At 43.6% G+C, this 15,651-nt stretch overlaps 1 protein-coding gene across 2 annotated transcripts in view; it reads left to right on the plus strand.

The window, feature by feature from the left end:
• C3H11orf54 (chromosome 3 C11orf54 homolog) overlaps window positions 1-15,168 on the plus strand; it is an 81,846-nt gene extending 66,678 nt beyond the window's left edge. For both annotated transcript variants that reach the window (XM_069757430.1, XM_069757431.1), the window contains one exon: window positions 14,938-15,168. In XM_069757430.1, the coding sequence (XP_069613531.1) occupies window positions 14,938-15,111 (174 nt within the window). In that variant the 3' untranslated portion in view covers window positions 15,112-15,168. The remainder of the gene's footprint in view (window positions 1-14,937) is intronic.
• The last annotated feature ends 483 nt before the right edge of the window (window positions 15,169-15,651 follow it).

Here is a 15,651-nt window from a genome sequence, read left to right on the forward strand (position 1 = left end):
GTTAATGACCAAACACTTATTTTCCACCATAATTTGCAAAATAAATCTTGCAAATCTCACAAGGGGATTTTCTGGATTTGTTTTCTCAATTTTTACTCTCATAGTTGTGGTCTACCTATGATGCCAATTACAGGCCTCTCTCATCTTTTTAAGCGGGAGAACTTGCACAATTGGTGGCTGACTAAATACTTTTTTTCCCCCACTGTATGTATAATGGGGTTTCTAAAAAAAAGTATAATTACTTATTTAAAAATTTTTTCATTCACGATATCATCTTGAAGACCTTAATCCCCTTCAAAATACTGTCCATTAGGTCACGTACTTCTCCCAAAAGTTTTTCCACTGTTTGAAATATTTTTTATATTCTTCTGAACTAATGCTGTCAAATTCCTTCAGCTATTTTTTTCTTAACTGCTTCTATATCCTTATAGCGCTTCCCTATTTAGGCTTTTCTTCATTCTTGGGAATAAGAAGTCATTGCAGGGGGCTAGGTCAGGCGAATAAAGAAAGGGGGGAGGGGAGGGGGTAAGAGAAATCGCTGTCATGGAGTTTTTGCCAAAAACTGGTTGATTTTTGGCAAAACAGCATGACAACTATTTCTCTCCCCCAACCCCCTTACTCACTCAACCTAGTCCCTTGCAACTTCTTATTCCCAAAAATGAAGAAAAACCTAAATGGAAAGCGTTTCAGGATGGAAATGAGGTTAAGGAGACATAGCTGGAGGCACTTAACAACATTAGTTCAGAAGAATATAATATTGCGAATAATCTAATGGTTAATATTGTGAAAGGGATTAAAGTTTTCAAAATGTTATTTAATTTTTTTTTATTCAAGATTAGTCTTGTTTTTTTTTTACATACCCATGCTGTGTGTATATACTGCTAAAACAAGGGGAAAACTAGATATCGCTGAAATATTCCAGTTGCAAATAATAATAATCTTTATTTAGTGCATATTCCGCAGGGCTTTACAATTCGGAGAGTTATGTTCGGAGAAATAGTGAATGGTCTATATATAAAAGAACTTTGACTAGTAATAGGCCGCTCTAAACAGATGTGTTTTTAGGGAGTATCTGAAACTGCATAAGTTGTGGATCTTTATTCATTATATAGTGGAATGCATTGTGAAAAGTAAAGCCTAAAAATTATCAATGTAAATCAAAATTAATATCTCATGGAGGTCTGGATTTGGAATGATGCTCAAAATCAAAGTGAAAAATCAAATTACTGGCTGATTCTACTTCAGTGCAAATGCCTTAAGACAAGGAAATGATGCTCAGTGGTGTGTGTGGCCTCCACATGCTTGTATGAGCTCCCTACAATGCCTGGGCATGCTCCTGATGAGGCATCAGATGCTCTCCTCCCAGACCTGGATTAAAGCTTGAGTCAACTCCTGGACAGTCTATGGTGCAGCATGGCGTTGGCGGATGGAACGAGACATGATGTCCCAGATGTGGTCGATTGGATTCAGGTCTGGGGATCGGGCAAGCCAGTCCATAGCATCAATACCTTCATCATGCAGGAACTGCTGACACTTCAGCCACATGAAGCCTAGCAATGTCATGCATCAGAAGGAACCCAGTGCACCTGTATATGGTCTTCTAATGGCAGTCAGGGTACCTCTGGCTAGCACATAGGACGGCTGTGCGGCCCTCCAAAGTAATGCCTCTTCACACAATTACAGACTCACTACTAGACATGAGAATATTGTCGGATCCCTCCTTATTCGATTTGCTAATAGAGCTTACCGAATAGCTGCAGCGGGAAGCCCGATACCAGGAGCGCTCCCGATATTGAAGTGTCCGGCGCCGCAGCTGCATATGTTATCGGGAGTGCTCCAGGTATCCGGGGTCCCACTGCAGCTTCTTTGGTAGTCGCAATAGCTTGCCGAATAAGGTGGGAGCCGACTATGTTCACTCATCTCTACTCACTACCAATCTGGTCATGCTGTCGGATTTTGCAGGCAACAGCACTTTCTCCACGGCATCTCCAGACTCTGTCACATGTGCACAGTGTGAATCTGCTCTCATCCGTGAAGAGCACAGGGCGCCAATATTGAATCTGCCAATCTTTGTATTCCCTGGCAAATGCCAATCGCCCTGCATGGTGTTGGGCTATAGGCACAACACCCACTTGTGGGCGTCGGGTCCTAATACTACCCTCATGAAATCTGTTTCTGACAGTTTGAGCAGACACATGCATGTTGGTGGCCTGGTGGAGTTTATTTTGCAGAGTTCTGGCACTTACTGCTTGCACAAAGGAGGAGGTAGCTGTCCTGCTGTTGGGTTGTTTGCCTTCTTCTGCCCCCTCCACAGCTCCTGGTGTACTCGCCTGTCTCCTGGTATCTGCTCCATGCTCTGGACACAATGCTGACAGACACAGCTACACTGCTTGCCACAGCTTGCATTGATGTGCCATACCGGTTGAGCTGCACTACATGAGCAACTTCTGTGGGTTATAGACACCACCTCATGCTACTGTACCTATAGGGGTGAAAGCAATGACCAAATGCAAAAGTGACCAAAACAGACAAAAAGCATGAGCACAAAGAAATGGTCTGTTGTCACCACCTGCAGAACCTTTATAGTGGTTGTCTTCCTAATTTCCTATCATTTCTACCTGTTGTCTGTTCCATTTGCACAACAGCAGGAGAAATTGATTCATAATCGGTGTTGCTTCATAACTGGACAGGTTGATTTGACAGACGTGTGATTGACTGGACTCACATTGTGTTGTTTAACCCCTTAAAGATCGCTGAAACGCCTTTTAACGGCAGTGGTTAAGGGGCCGTGACAGCTGACATCCTGCAGTATCGGACCCTGCCGGAGTTTCCTACCGATCGGGACGAATAACCCTTTAAATACCGCTGTCAATAGCGACCGCAGTATTTAAGTTATTGCAAGAAGGTCACAAGACCCCCTTAGTAACCATCGGACTCCCGCCGCCATGAGAATTGTGGGTCCTGAAGGGTACCATGGTACCCTGAGGTCATGTGATGACCCAGGGCACGGTGGCATGTGAGATCCAGCTATAAGCTGGGTATCACAGGCTGTGTCAGTGAGATACTGACGCACTGCAGTACACAAGTACTGCAGTGTATGAAACCAAAGATCAAAATAAAAAATTATACATTTTCCACAGTAAAAATTGTTTTACTGCATCACTGAGTACCATCTATTTTTTTTCCTCTTTGGCCTGTTATTTGTTTAGTATAATAAATGCCGTAAAAACAAAACAAACATATTTCTCACTAAAAAGTAATCATAGTCGTATGTAAAAAAAAAAAAAAAAAGATAACTGAAAACTCCAAATCCTCCCACAAAAAACAAGCCCCAATATTCTTCAGTCAGCAAAAAATAGTTACAGCTCTCATAATAAGACTATGCAAAATATCAAATTCACTTTTGTAAAATATTGTTTTTAGTGTCTGAAAAATGGCAAAGCATAAAAAAGCAATATAAATCTGGTATCACAGTAATCGTACCGACCCGACAAACAAATGGTCTCTATAATTTTTACGCATGGTGAATGGCTCAAAAAAAAAACAATAACTGAATTGATTGTTGTTGTTCATTCTATGTTTGAAAAATCTGAATAAAAATTTATCACAAATCATGCTGTAATCGTCCTGACCCAATGGACAAATCGGTCTTACTATTTTTACCGTACGGTGAACAGCGCAAAAAAAAATAAAAACAATAGCTGAATTGCTGTTTTCTGTTCATTCTGTGTCTGAAAATTTTAAATAATGTTCCAGCTCTCAGAATATGTCAAAGAAAAAAATACTTTTTATAAAATAAAAATAAGAACTATTATTGTACTGCTGTCCATTTGTTCATTCTACCTCCCAAAAGTCGGAATATGGCTCAGCTCACATTTATACTGCACTCTCCGCTGAGCGCTTACGTCAAGGTTTCCATGTAAATTCCTCAAAACTGCGATTCAGAAAAAAACCCAGATGGAACCAATCACTTATAAGGCAGATGGAGCCACTGGTCTGTGTCCCGGCGCTGTCCCATGATTTTCAGCGTCTTTATAGCACACAAGTGTGGGAGACCACAGATCTGTGAACGCCTAAAAAGATGGCTACCACCATAGCAGATGCCAAACTGAGTACGAAGTGTCTTCATCTGCCTCATTATGGTGGGTGCTTCTGCTGGGGGTTTCACCTGAATCGCATTTTTGTGGGATTTACACAGAAACCCCGACCTAAGTGCTCAGCATAGAACACAAGAATGTGATCGTCTTATTCTGGACGCAATAGAAAAATATTATGTACTCCAAAATATTACCAATAAAAACCCCAATTTATCCAGCACAAAACCAGATCCCACTCAGGTCCGTTATCTGTCACTCAAACTATAGTGGGTTCCCACATTACTGGTAGAACAAAGACTCTGGAAAAGCGACATGGCTCCCACCCCCTCAAATAAAATCCAGTGAATGCTGCGCATCCAAATGCCCCCTTCCTTTTGAGCCTCACTGTGCCTAAACCACAGTAGATGGTCACATGTTTGGCATTATTGTATGGTAATTTAGACAAGGCACTTAAAGCGAACCTGTCACCAGGTTTGGCTGATATGAGATACGGCCACCGCCTTTCAGAGCTTATCTACAGCATTCTACAATGCTGTAGATAAGCCCCCAATCTGACCTGAAAGATAAGAAAAATAAGTTTTATTATACTCACCTGCGGGGCGGTCCGGTCCAATGGGTGTCGCAGGTCCGGGTCCGGCGCCTCCCACCTTATGATCGCCGCCCTCCTACTTGCTTTAAGGCTCCGCGGCATCGCGATCCTGCGCAGGCGTACTTATCTGCCCTGTTGAGGGCAAGTCAAAATACTGCAGTGTGCAGGTACTGGAAAAGGTCAGAGGCCCAGCACCTGCGAACTGCGGTACTTTGCTCTGGGCAGATAAGTACACCTGCACAGGAGCGCGATACCCGGGAGCCATGAAACAAACAGGAGGGCGGCGATCATAAGAAGATGGGAGGCGCCGGACCCAGACCTGTGACGCCCATCGGACCAGACCGCTCCTCAGGTGAGTATAATAAAACTTGTTTTTCTTATCTTTCAGGTCAGATCGCGGGCTTATCTACAGCATTATAGAATACTGTAGATAAGCCCTGATAGGCGGTGGCCGTATCTTATATCAGCCAAACCTGGTGACAGGTTCGCTTTAACAATTTACGGGTGCGTATCGTTAGAAGCACAAGCTGGGCATAATGTATGAGGGCGCTCTAATATATGGGGGCTCTACACTGTATGAGGGGCATAATGTAATGCAATTCTCCAGAAAGAAAATCCTGGCTTGGATGTTACAAAAATTCTCACTGCAGCCGTAGATTATTTCATTGAGAGGTGCAATTTCTACAATGGGGTCACTTTGGGGTTTTTCCTTTGATTTGACATCTGTGCAAGCAACATTTGCGGAGCCCCAAACTATTCTAGCAAAATATCCAAATAGCTCTCCTTCCTTCTCAGCACTGATGTGTGACCTAACAGTAATTTCTGACAACATATTATTACTATTTATTTTTATAGCTCCATTTATTCCATGGCGCTTAACATGTGAAAAGGGGTATACATAATAAAAACGAGTACATTAATCTTAAAGGGGTTGTCCACTACTTTCAATTAACCCCCCAATGTATCCCCCCGGGGCCCCTAATAAATTGTGCTAATACCTTATGTTGCCGTTTTCGCCTGTGAGCGGCGCTATTCCAGCAGCTGAGTCCGGGTCACGTGACCCCCAGGCTGCAGCCGCCGCTTATTTCCGCCGATGTCACGTCAATTTCCAGACTATGGAAATTGACGTGACGTCAGGAGCAGGCGTGACCAGCCCCCACAGACAGCGGTCACTCCTCAAGAGTGACTGGGCTGTGGGCGGGGCTGCCTGCGGGGCTGTGCTGGGGTGGGCGGGGCTGTGCTGGGATCATTGTTGTGCGGACGCCGGGGGTCTGCGTGACGGCGCCGGTATGTGCGTGACGGCGCCGGGGGTCTGCTGGGGGGGTTGTCATTGGGGTGTGTGTGTGTGTGTTGTCATTGGGGTGCGTGTGTGAGTGTGTAGGCATCGTCCGATAGGGCCAGCAAGTCCCATCGGGCTCTGCCTGCTACACTGACAGTGAGTGACGCATTAGCCGGTATGTGCGTGCCGGCGCCGGGGGTCTGCTGGGGGGGTTGTCATTGGGGGGTGTGTGTGTGTGTTGTCATTGGGGTGTGTGTGTGTGTAGGCATCGTCCGATAGGGCCAACAAGTCCCATCGGGCTCTGCCTGCTACACTGACAGTGAGTGACACATTAGCCAATGATGGGACAGTAGTAGTCCCATCATCCGGCTAATGTGTTGAATGTAAAAAAAAAAAAAAAACACATACACAGTACATACATACATACAACACATACCATGTAACATGTGACACCATGCACCATGCGACGACTTGCACCATGCGACGACATGCAACATGCGACGACATGCACCATGCGACAACATGCACCATGCGACGACATGCACCATGCGACGACATGCGACATGCACCATGCGACGACATGCACCATGCGACGACATGCACCATGCAATGACATGCTACATGCACCATGCGACGACATGCACCATGCGACATACAGTACATACATACAACATACATACATACAGACATACAGTACATACAACATACATACAGACATACAGTACATATAACATAGAGTGCATACTCACCATCACTTGTCACTTTGTTCCCCGAAGCCATTGTCACCTGTAAAAAAAAATTAAAATAATAAACAAACACTATACTCCCTGATCCACAGAAATCCAATTAAAACGAGTGTCCCACGACAATCTCCCGTGGAGAGCAGGAGCATCAGCTGATGCAACCCCTCTCCAGGGGCTCCAGGAACACAATGATGGAAGGTATCCTTCCATAATGTATTCCTACGCCCCTGTGAGAAAATAATCCTTAGTCTCACTTTATGCCATTGCTATGACATTTTCCCACGCAGCAAATACCATAAAGTGACCAGTGAACTAGAGTAACCTCAGTGATGCACTGCAGGACTTGTAGTCCCATCGGACGATGTCCGCACTGAGACACCCCGCACAGAGACACGCCGCAGAGACCACGCCCACCGCACAGAGACCACGCCCGCCGCAGTCACCCCGCAAGCCGCACAGAGACCCCGCACGCTGCATAGAGCCCCGCAGAGACCCCGCCTGCCGCACAGAGATCACGCCCGCCGCACAGAGATGACGCCCGCCGCACAGAGACCACGCCCGCCGCAGAGACACCCCGCAAGCAGCACAGAGACCCCGCACGCCGCATAGAGCCCCGGCACACACGCAGAGAGCCCCACGGTCTTGCACAGACACCGCCCGCACACACACACCCAGTCTCCGCTCACGCACCGCCCACACTTTATTATACTGCATAATTGCACTATAGGAATTTCCGATTTTCGATATCGCAAAAATATCGTAACTCGGTATCGGAATTCCGATACAGCGAATATCGGCCGATACCCGATATTTGCAGTATCGGAATGCTCAACACTAGTGATGATACAACAATCTGAAGCAGCAGTACACAAGCCTCGCGAAGAAGCAAATATTGCGAAACGTGTGTTGGAGCTATGTACTCAGCGGGCACCATACCCACATGAGTAAGCACTCTATGTATCACCTTATTAGCACTATGCACTTTATCACAGTGTTAACACATGTTTCTGCCTAGTAATTTGCCATTTTGTTTTCAGCTGGGAAACGCTGCGTGAATAAGATTTACTAGATGTTGACCAGATTGTAACGCATTGAGTACTCTAGAATATGTATTATGTATGTAGTATATAATACAGCCCACGTAGTTTATAACAAAGCCCACATAGTATATTGCAATGTGGGCACCATATCCCTGTTAAAAAAAAAAGAAATAAAATAAAAATAGTTATATACTCACCTTCCGGCGTCCCCCGCATCCAGGCCATGTCGTGACGTTCCGTTGCCAGTAATGCCTTGCGTCCATAACCCGTGATGATGTAGCGGTCTCGCGAGAACGCTACGTCATGTTCGGGCATTGCAGCAATGCATTATTTGGACCGGATCATCGCGAGTAGTGTGAATGGCTGGCGCGGAAGGTGAGAATATAATGTAATTTTTTTTTTTGTATTACTTTTAACATCATATGTTTTTATTATTGATGCTGCATAGGCAGCATCAATAGTTAAAAATTGGGCACACTTAGACGACTAATGACAGCGTTAAAGGACTGCGTTACTCCGCGTTATGCCGCGGAGAAACAGTCCTAAAACGCTATGTGGTTGCTGACTGGACGGAAGTAGTGGGAGGCCAATATGCGGCCGGACTGTGCCTGTATATGAGCACAAATAGTGTAAAATATGAACACACATAATATATACATGCACACAAGTGTATGTAGATGAACATATATACCCACACATGTACTGTGTAATTTACATATCTAAGACATATACGCAGTGAGATCTCTTTACAGTATATCATATATGTATACTAAACTATACTATGAAATAGATGAGAAAGAAAAAAAGCTCAAAGCTTGATCACCATGGTTGTGCAGTTCTTGGTGCTGCTTTCAGCTTGTGACCAAGATGTGATCTCTCCTCATCAGCCTGAACAGAGAGGAGGGGTTTGGGTGTGTTTTGGAGTGGGTGTGCCAGGTGCAGAGTTACAGGCGAGTGCAATGCATTATGGAACTTGTAGTATTAGACCACAATAACTCAGGAGAAAGGAAGTTGTCGATTAACCCAATGAGAGCTGGATCCAGCACTAAAGATGTGCTGCTACAGCATGATAACAGGTAATATTGCTGAAATAAATATGTTTTCAGTGGCACATAATAGCAAAATTTATGGAAAAAAAACAACTTTATAGTAGTGGACAACTTCTTTAAGCAATAGAAGTCACGACTGGTATAGGAGGAGAGGGGACCCTGCCCACGAGGGCTCACAACATATGGGGCAGTCCCGTGTTTGGGAGAAATTGTGCAATAAATTGTGGGGTCTAGTTTCACCTATTAACCCTTGTGTACCTGAGAAATTTGCAGCAAATACAAAAATTTATATTTTTACCACTAAAATGTCATATTTTCTCATTTCAGTGTTATAAAATTATTTTAGGTTTAAGTAATACTCACTACACCCCTAGTGGAATTCATTGAGTGGTCAAGTTTTCAAAATGAGGTTACTTGTGGGGGGGGTTCTGCTACTTTCACATATTAGGGGCCCGTGAAATGCGATGTAGCATTCACAACCTATCCCAGGCAGATAGCGCTCTTTCCTTTCTTAGTCCTGCCACGTGCCCAAGCACAAGTTTTTGACCACATATGGGGGTATCGTCACATTTGGGACAAATTGCACAACTAATTATGGAGTCTGGTTTCTCCTACTGTCCATTGTGAAAATGACAAGCTTTTCATGAAAAAAATGAAAATTTGCAATATGATGACCTAATGTTGTCAAAGTCTGTGTAGTATCTGTGGGTCCAAAATTCTCACTATACCCCTGTATAAAATCCTTGAGGGGTGTAGTTTCTAAAATGGGCTAACTTTTGGGGGTTTTCACTGTTTAGTCACATCAGAGGCTATCCAAATGCAACATGACGCCTGCAGACCATTTCATCTAGTTTTCGACCACATATAGGGTATCTGTGTACTCAGGAGAAATTGCACAACAAATTTTGGTTTCTATTTTCTCCTGTAAATTGTAAATGTTAAATGCTCGTTTTTTTACCTACCACATTGCTTTAGTTCCTGTGAAGCTCCTAAAGGGTTAATAAGCTTCTTGAAGGTGGTTTTGAGTACTTTGAGGGGTGTCATATAAACATTTAAAATGTGATGTGATCCCTTAAAAAATTGTTTTGCACATTTTGCTGGAAAAGTTAGAAATGTCTGATCAACGTTTAACCCTTCTAACTTACTAACTAAAACCAAATGTTTAAAAAATTATGCAGCTGTAAAGTTGACATCTGGGAAATGTTGTTTATTAACTATTTTGTGTAACATAACGTTCTGATTTAAGGGCATAATAATTAAAGGTTTGAAAGTTGCATCATTTTTGAAATTTTCCCAAATAGACCCAAGTCATATTGAACAAATTTGTACTATCATAAAGTACAATATGAAAAAACACTCAGAATCCATTGGATCCGTTGAAGCGTTCCAGAGTTATTACCTCATAAAGTGACACTGGTCAAAATTGAATCATTTGGCCTGGTCATTAACCCCTTTACCCCCAAGGGTGGTTTGCACGTTAATGACCGGGCCAATTTTTACAATTCTGACCACTGTCCCTTTATGAGGTTATAACTCTGGAACGCTTCAATGGATCCTGGTGATTCTGACATTGTTTTCTCGTGACATATTGTACTTCATGACAATGGTAAAAATTATTTGATAGTACCTGCGTTTATTTGTGAAAAAAACGGAAATTTGGCGAAAATTATGAAAATTTCGCAATTTTCCAACTTTGAATTTTTATGCAATTAAATCACAGAGATATGTCACACAAAATACTTAATAAGTAACATTTCCCACATGTCTACTTTACATCAGCACAATTTTGGAACCAAAATTTTTTTTTGTTAGGGAGTTATAAGGGTTAAAAGTTGACCAGCAATTTCTCATTTCTACAACACCATTTTATTTTAGGGACCACATCTCATTTGAAGTCATTTTGAGGGGTCTATATGATAGAAAATACCCAAGTGTGACACCATTCTAAAAACTACACCCCTCAAGGTGCTCAAAACCATATTCAAGAAGTTTATTAACCCTTCTGGTGCTTCACAGGAATTTTTTGAATGTTTAAATAAAAATGAACATTTAACTTTTTTTCACAAAAAATTTAATTCAGCTCCAATTTGTTTTATTTTACCAAGGGTAACCGGAGAAAATGGACCCCAAACATTGTTGTACAATTTGTCCTGAGTATGCCAATACCCCACATGTGGGGGTAAACCACTGTTTGGGCGCATGGCAGAGCTCGGAAGCGAAGGAGTGCCATTTGACTTTTCAATGCAAAATTGACTGGAATTGAGATGGGACGCCATGTTTCGTTTGGAGAGCCCCTAATGTGGCTAAACATTGAAACCCCCCACAAGTGACACCATTTTGCAAAGTAGACCCCCTAAGGAACTTATCTAGAGGTGTGGTGAGCACTTTGACCCAACAAGTGCTTCACAGAAGTTTATAATGTAGAACCGTAAAAATAAAAAATCATATTTTTTCACAAAAATTATCTTTTCGCCCCCAATTTTTTATTTTCCCAAGGGTAAGAGAAGAAATTGGACCCCAAAAGTTGTTGTACAATTTGTCCTGAGTACGCTGATAGCCCATATGTGGGGGTAAACCACTGTTTGGGCGGATGGGAGAGCTCGGAAGGGAAGGAGCGCCGTTTGACTTTTCAATGCAAAATTGACAGGAATTGAGATGGGACGTCATGTTGCGTTTGAAGAGCCACTGATGTGCCTAAACATTGAAACCCCCCACAAGTGACACCATTTTGGAAAGTAGACCCCCTAAGGAACTTATCTAGAGGTGTGGTGAGCACTTTGACCCACCAAGTGCTTCACAGAAGTTTATAATGCAGAGCCGTAAAAATAAAACAAAATTTTTTTCCCACAAAAATTATTTTTTTAGCCCCCAGTTTTGTATTTTCCTGAGGGTAACAGGAGAAATTGGACCCCAAAATTTGTTGCCCAATTTGTCCTGAGTGCGATGATACACCATATGTGGGGGGAACCACTGTTTGGGCACATGGGAGGGCTCAGAAGGGAAGGAGTGCCATTTGAATGCAGACTTAGATGGAATGGTCTGCAGGTGTCACATTGCGTTTGCAGAGCCCCTAATGTACCTAAACAGTAGAAACCCCCCACAAGTGACACCATTTTGGAAAGTAGACCCCCTTAGGAACTTATCTAGATGTGTGCTGAGCGCTTTGACCCACCAAGGGCTTCACAGAAGTTTATAATGGAGAGCCGTAAAAATAAAACAAAAATTTTTTCCCACAAAAATTATTTTTTAGCCCCCAGTTTTGTATTTTCCCGAGGGTAAAAGGAGAAATTCGACCCCACAATTTGTTGTCCAATTTGTCCTGAGTGCGCTGATACCCCATATGTGGGGGGGAACCACTGTTTGGGCGCATGGGAGGGCTCGGAAGGGAAGGAGCTCCATTTGGAATGAGGACTTAGATGGAATGGTCTGCAGGTGTCACATTGCATTTGCAGAGCCCCTAATGTACCTAAACAGTAGAAACCTCCCACAAGTGACACCATTTTGGAAACTAGACCCCCTAAGGAACTCATCTAGATGTGTTGTGATAGCTTTGAACCCCCAAGTGTTTCACTACAGTTTGTAACGCAGAGCCGTGAAAATTTAAAAAAAAAATCTTTCCCCCCAAAATTATTTTTTAGCCCCCAGTTTTGTATTTTCCCGAGGGTAAGAGGAGAAATTCGACCCCAAAAGTTGTTGTCCAATTTGTCCTGAGTACGTTGATACCCCGTATGTTGGGGGAAACCAACGTTTGAGCGCATGGCAGAGCTCGGAAGGGAAGGAGCGCCATTTGGAATGCAGACTTAGATGGAATGGTCTGCAGACGTCACATTGCGTTTGCAGAACCCCTAATGTACCTAAACAGTAGAAACCCCCCACAAGTGACCCCATATTGGAAACTAGACCCCCCAGGGAACTAGTCTAGATGTGTTGTGAGAACTTTGAACCCCCAAGTGTTTCACTACAGTTTATAACGCAGAGCCGTGAAAATAAAAAATCTTTTTTTTTTCCCACAAAAAATATGTTTTAGCCCCGAGTTTTGTATTTTCCCAAGGGTAGCAGGAGAAATTGGACCCCAAAAGTTGTTGTCCTATTTGTCCTGAGTACGCTGATACCCCATATGTTGGGGTAAACCCCTGTTTGGGCACACGGGAGAGCTCGGAAGGGAAGAAGCACTGTTTTACTTTTTCAACGCAGAATTGGCTGGAATTGAGATCGGACGCCATGTCGCGTTTGGAGAGCCCCTGATGTGCCTAAACAGTGGAAACCCCCCAATTATAACTGAAACCCTAATCCAAACACATCCCTAACCCTAATCCCAACAGTAACCCTAACCACACCTCTAACCCTGACACACCCCTAACCCTAATCCCAACCCTATTCCCAACCGTAAATGTAATCTAAACCCTAACTGTAACTTTAGCCCCAACCCAAACTGTAGCCCTAGCCCTAACCCTAGCCCTAACCCTAGCCCTAACCCTAGCCCTAACCCTAGCCCTAACCCTAGCCCTAACCCTAGCCCTAACCCTAACCCTAACCCTAGCCCTAACCCTAGCCCTAACCCTAGCCCTAACCCTAGCCCTAACTCTAACCCTAGCCCTAATGGGAAAATGGAAATAAATACATTTTTTTAATTTTTCCCTAACTAAGGGGGTGATGAAGGGGGGTTTGATTTACTTTTATAGCGGGTTTTTTAGCGGATTTTTATGATTGGCAGCCGTCACACACTGAAAGACGCTTTTTATTGCAAAAAATATTTTTTGCGTTACCACATTTTGAGAGCTATAATTTTTCTATATTCTGGTCCACAGAGTCATGTGAGGTCTTGTTTTTTGCGGGACGAGTTGATGTTTTTATTGGTAACATTTTCGGGCACGTGACATTTTTTGATCGCTTTTTATTCCGATTTTTGTGAGGCAGAATGACCAAAAACCAGCTATTCATGAATTTCTTTTGGGGGAGGCGTTTATACCGTTCCGCGTTTGGTAAAATTGATGAAGCAGTTTTATTCTTCGGGTCAGTACGATTACAGCGACACCTCATTTATATCATTTTTTTATGTTTTGGCGCTTTTATACGATAAAAACTATTTTATAGAAAAAATAATTATTTTTGCATCGCTTTATTCTCAGGACTATAACTTTTTTATTTTTTTGCTGATGATGCTGTATGGCGGCTCGTTTTTTGCGGGACAAGATGACGTTTTCAGCGGTACCATGGTTAGCTATATCTGTCTTTTTGATCGCGTGTTATTCCACTTTTTGTTCGGCGGTATGATAATAAAGCGTTGTTTTTTGCCTCGTTTTTTTTTCTTACGGTGTTTACTGAAGGGGTTAACTAGTGGGCCAGTTTTATAGGTCGGGCCGTTACGGACGCGGCGATACTAAATATGTGTACTTTTATTGTTTGTTTTTTTTTATTTAGATAAAGAAATGTATTTATGGGAATAATATTTTTATTTTTTTTTTCATTATTTTGGAATATTTTTTTTTATTTTTTTTTACACATTTGAAATTTTTTTTTTTACTTTTTTACTTTGTCCCAGGGGGGGACATCACAGATCAGTGATCTGACAGTTTGCACAGCACTCTGTCAGATCACTGATCTGATAGGAGTGCAGGCTGCTTCACAGTGCCTGCTCTGAGCAGGCTCTGTGAAGCCACCTCCCTCCCTGCAGGACCCGGATCCGCGGCCATCTTGGATCCGGGGCTGGAGGGAGCAGGGAGGGAGGTGAGACCCTCGCAGCAACGCGATCACATCGCGTTGCTGCGGGGGGCTCAGGGAAGCCCGCAGGGAGCCCCCTCCCTGCGCGGTGCTTCCCTGTACCGCCGGCACATCGCGATCATCTTTGATCGCGGTGTGCCGGGGGTTAATGTGCCGGGGGCGGTCTGTGACCGCTCCTGGCACATAGTGCCGGATGTCAGCTGCGATAAACAGCTGACACCCGGCCGCGATCGGCGGCGCTCCCCCCGTGAGCGCTGCCGATCGCATATGACGTACTATTGCGTCCTTGGGAAGTAAAGCCCACCCCACATGGACGCAATAGTACGTCTAATGGCAGAAAGGGGTTAAGGTCAAAATTGGCTTGGCCACGAAGGGGTAAATATTTTTTCTGTTCCTAACAATTATATGTTACATTTTAGGGCTTGGACCTGCGTGTTGAACATACCCACTGCTTCAGTCATCACGGTGAAGGTGGACACTACCATAACGACACAACACCTGATTCCGTGCAGTACCTTGGCTATTTCCATCCAGCAGAGCACCTCTACCGTATTGACAGACCAGCTGTTACACACATGGTTGGAAGGGATTAGAGTGATGTTAAAGGGAACCTGTCACCTGAATTTGGCGGGACCAGTTTTGGGTCATATGGGCGGAGTTTTCGGGTGTTTGATTCACCCTTTCCTTACCTGCTGGCTGCATGCTGGCCGAAATATTGGATTGAAGTTCATTCTCTGTCCTCCATAGTACATGCCTGCGCTAGGTAAGATTACTTTGCGCAGGTGTGTACTAAGGAGGACAGAGAATGAACTTCAATCCAATATTGCAGCCAGCATGCAGCCAGCAGGTAAGGAAAGGGTGAATCAAACACCCGAAAACTCCGCCCATATGACCCAAAACCAGTCCCGCCAAATTCAGGTGACAGGTTCCCTTTAAGTCTTGCAAACGTGACACCTGGAAAGCTATCTAAACATACTTTTCTGTACGGTATTGGCAGCAACGTGACCAAGAAATCCCACCTAAGCCACTGGTTTTTCTGCATTCAAGGGTTATTTTCATCATTTAAATTATTGGTTTGGATGCAGCACCTTTAGTACACATTAGAAATATAACAAAATCTAATCTCATGGGCT

This window comes from Ranitomeya imitator, chromosome 3, assembly GCF_032444005.1.
Source record: "Ranitomeya imitator isolate aRanImi1 chromosome 3, aRanImi1.pri, whole genome shotgun sequence".
NCBI lineage: Eukaryota > Metazoa > Chordata > Amphibia > Anura > Dendrobatidae > Ranitomeya > Ranitomeya imitator.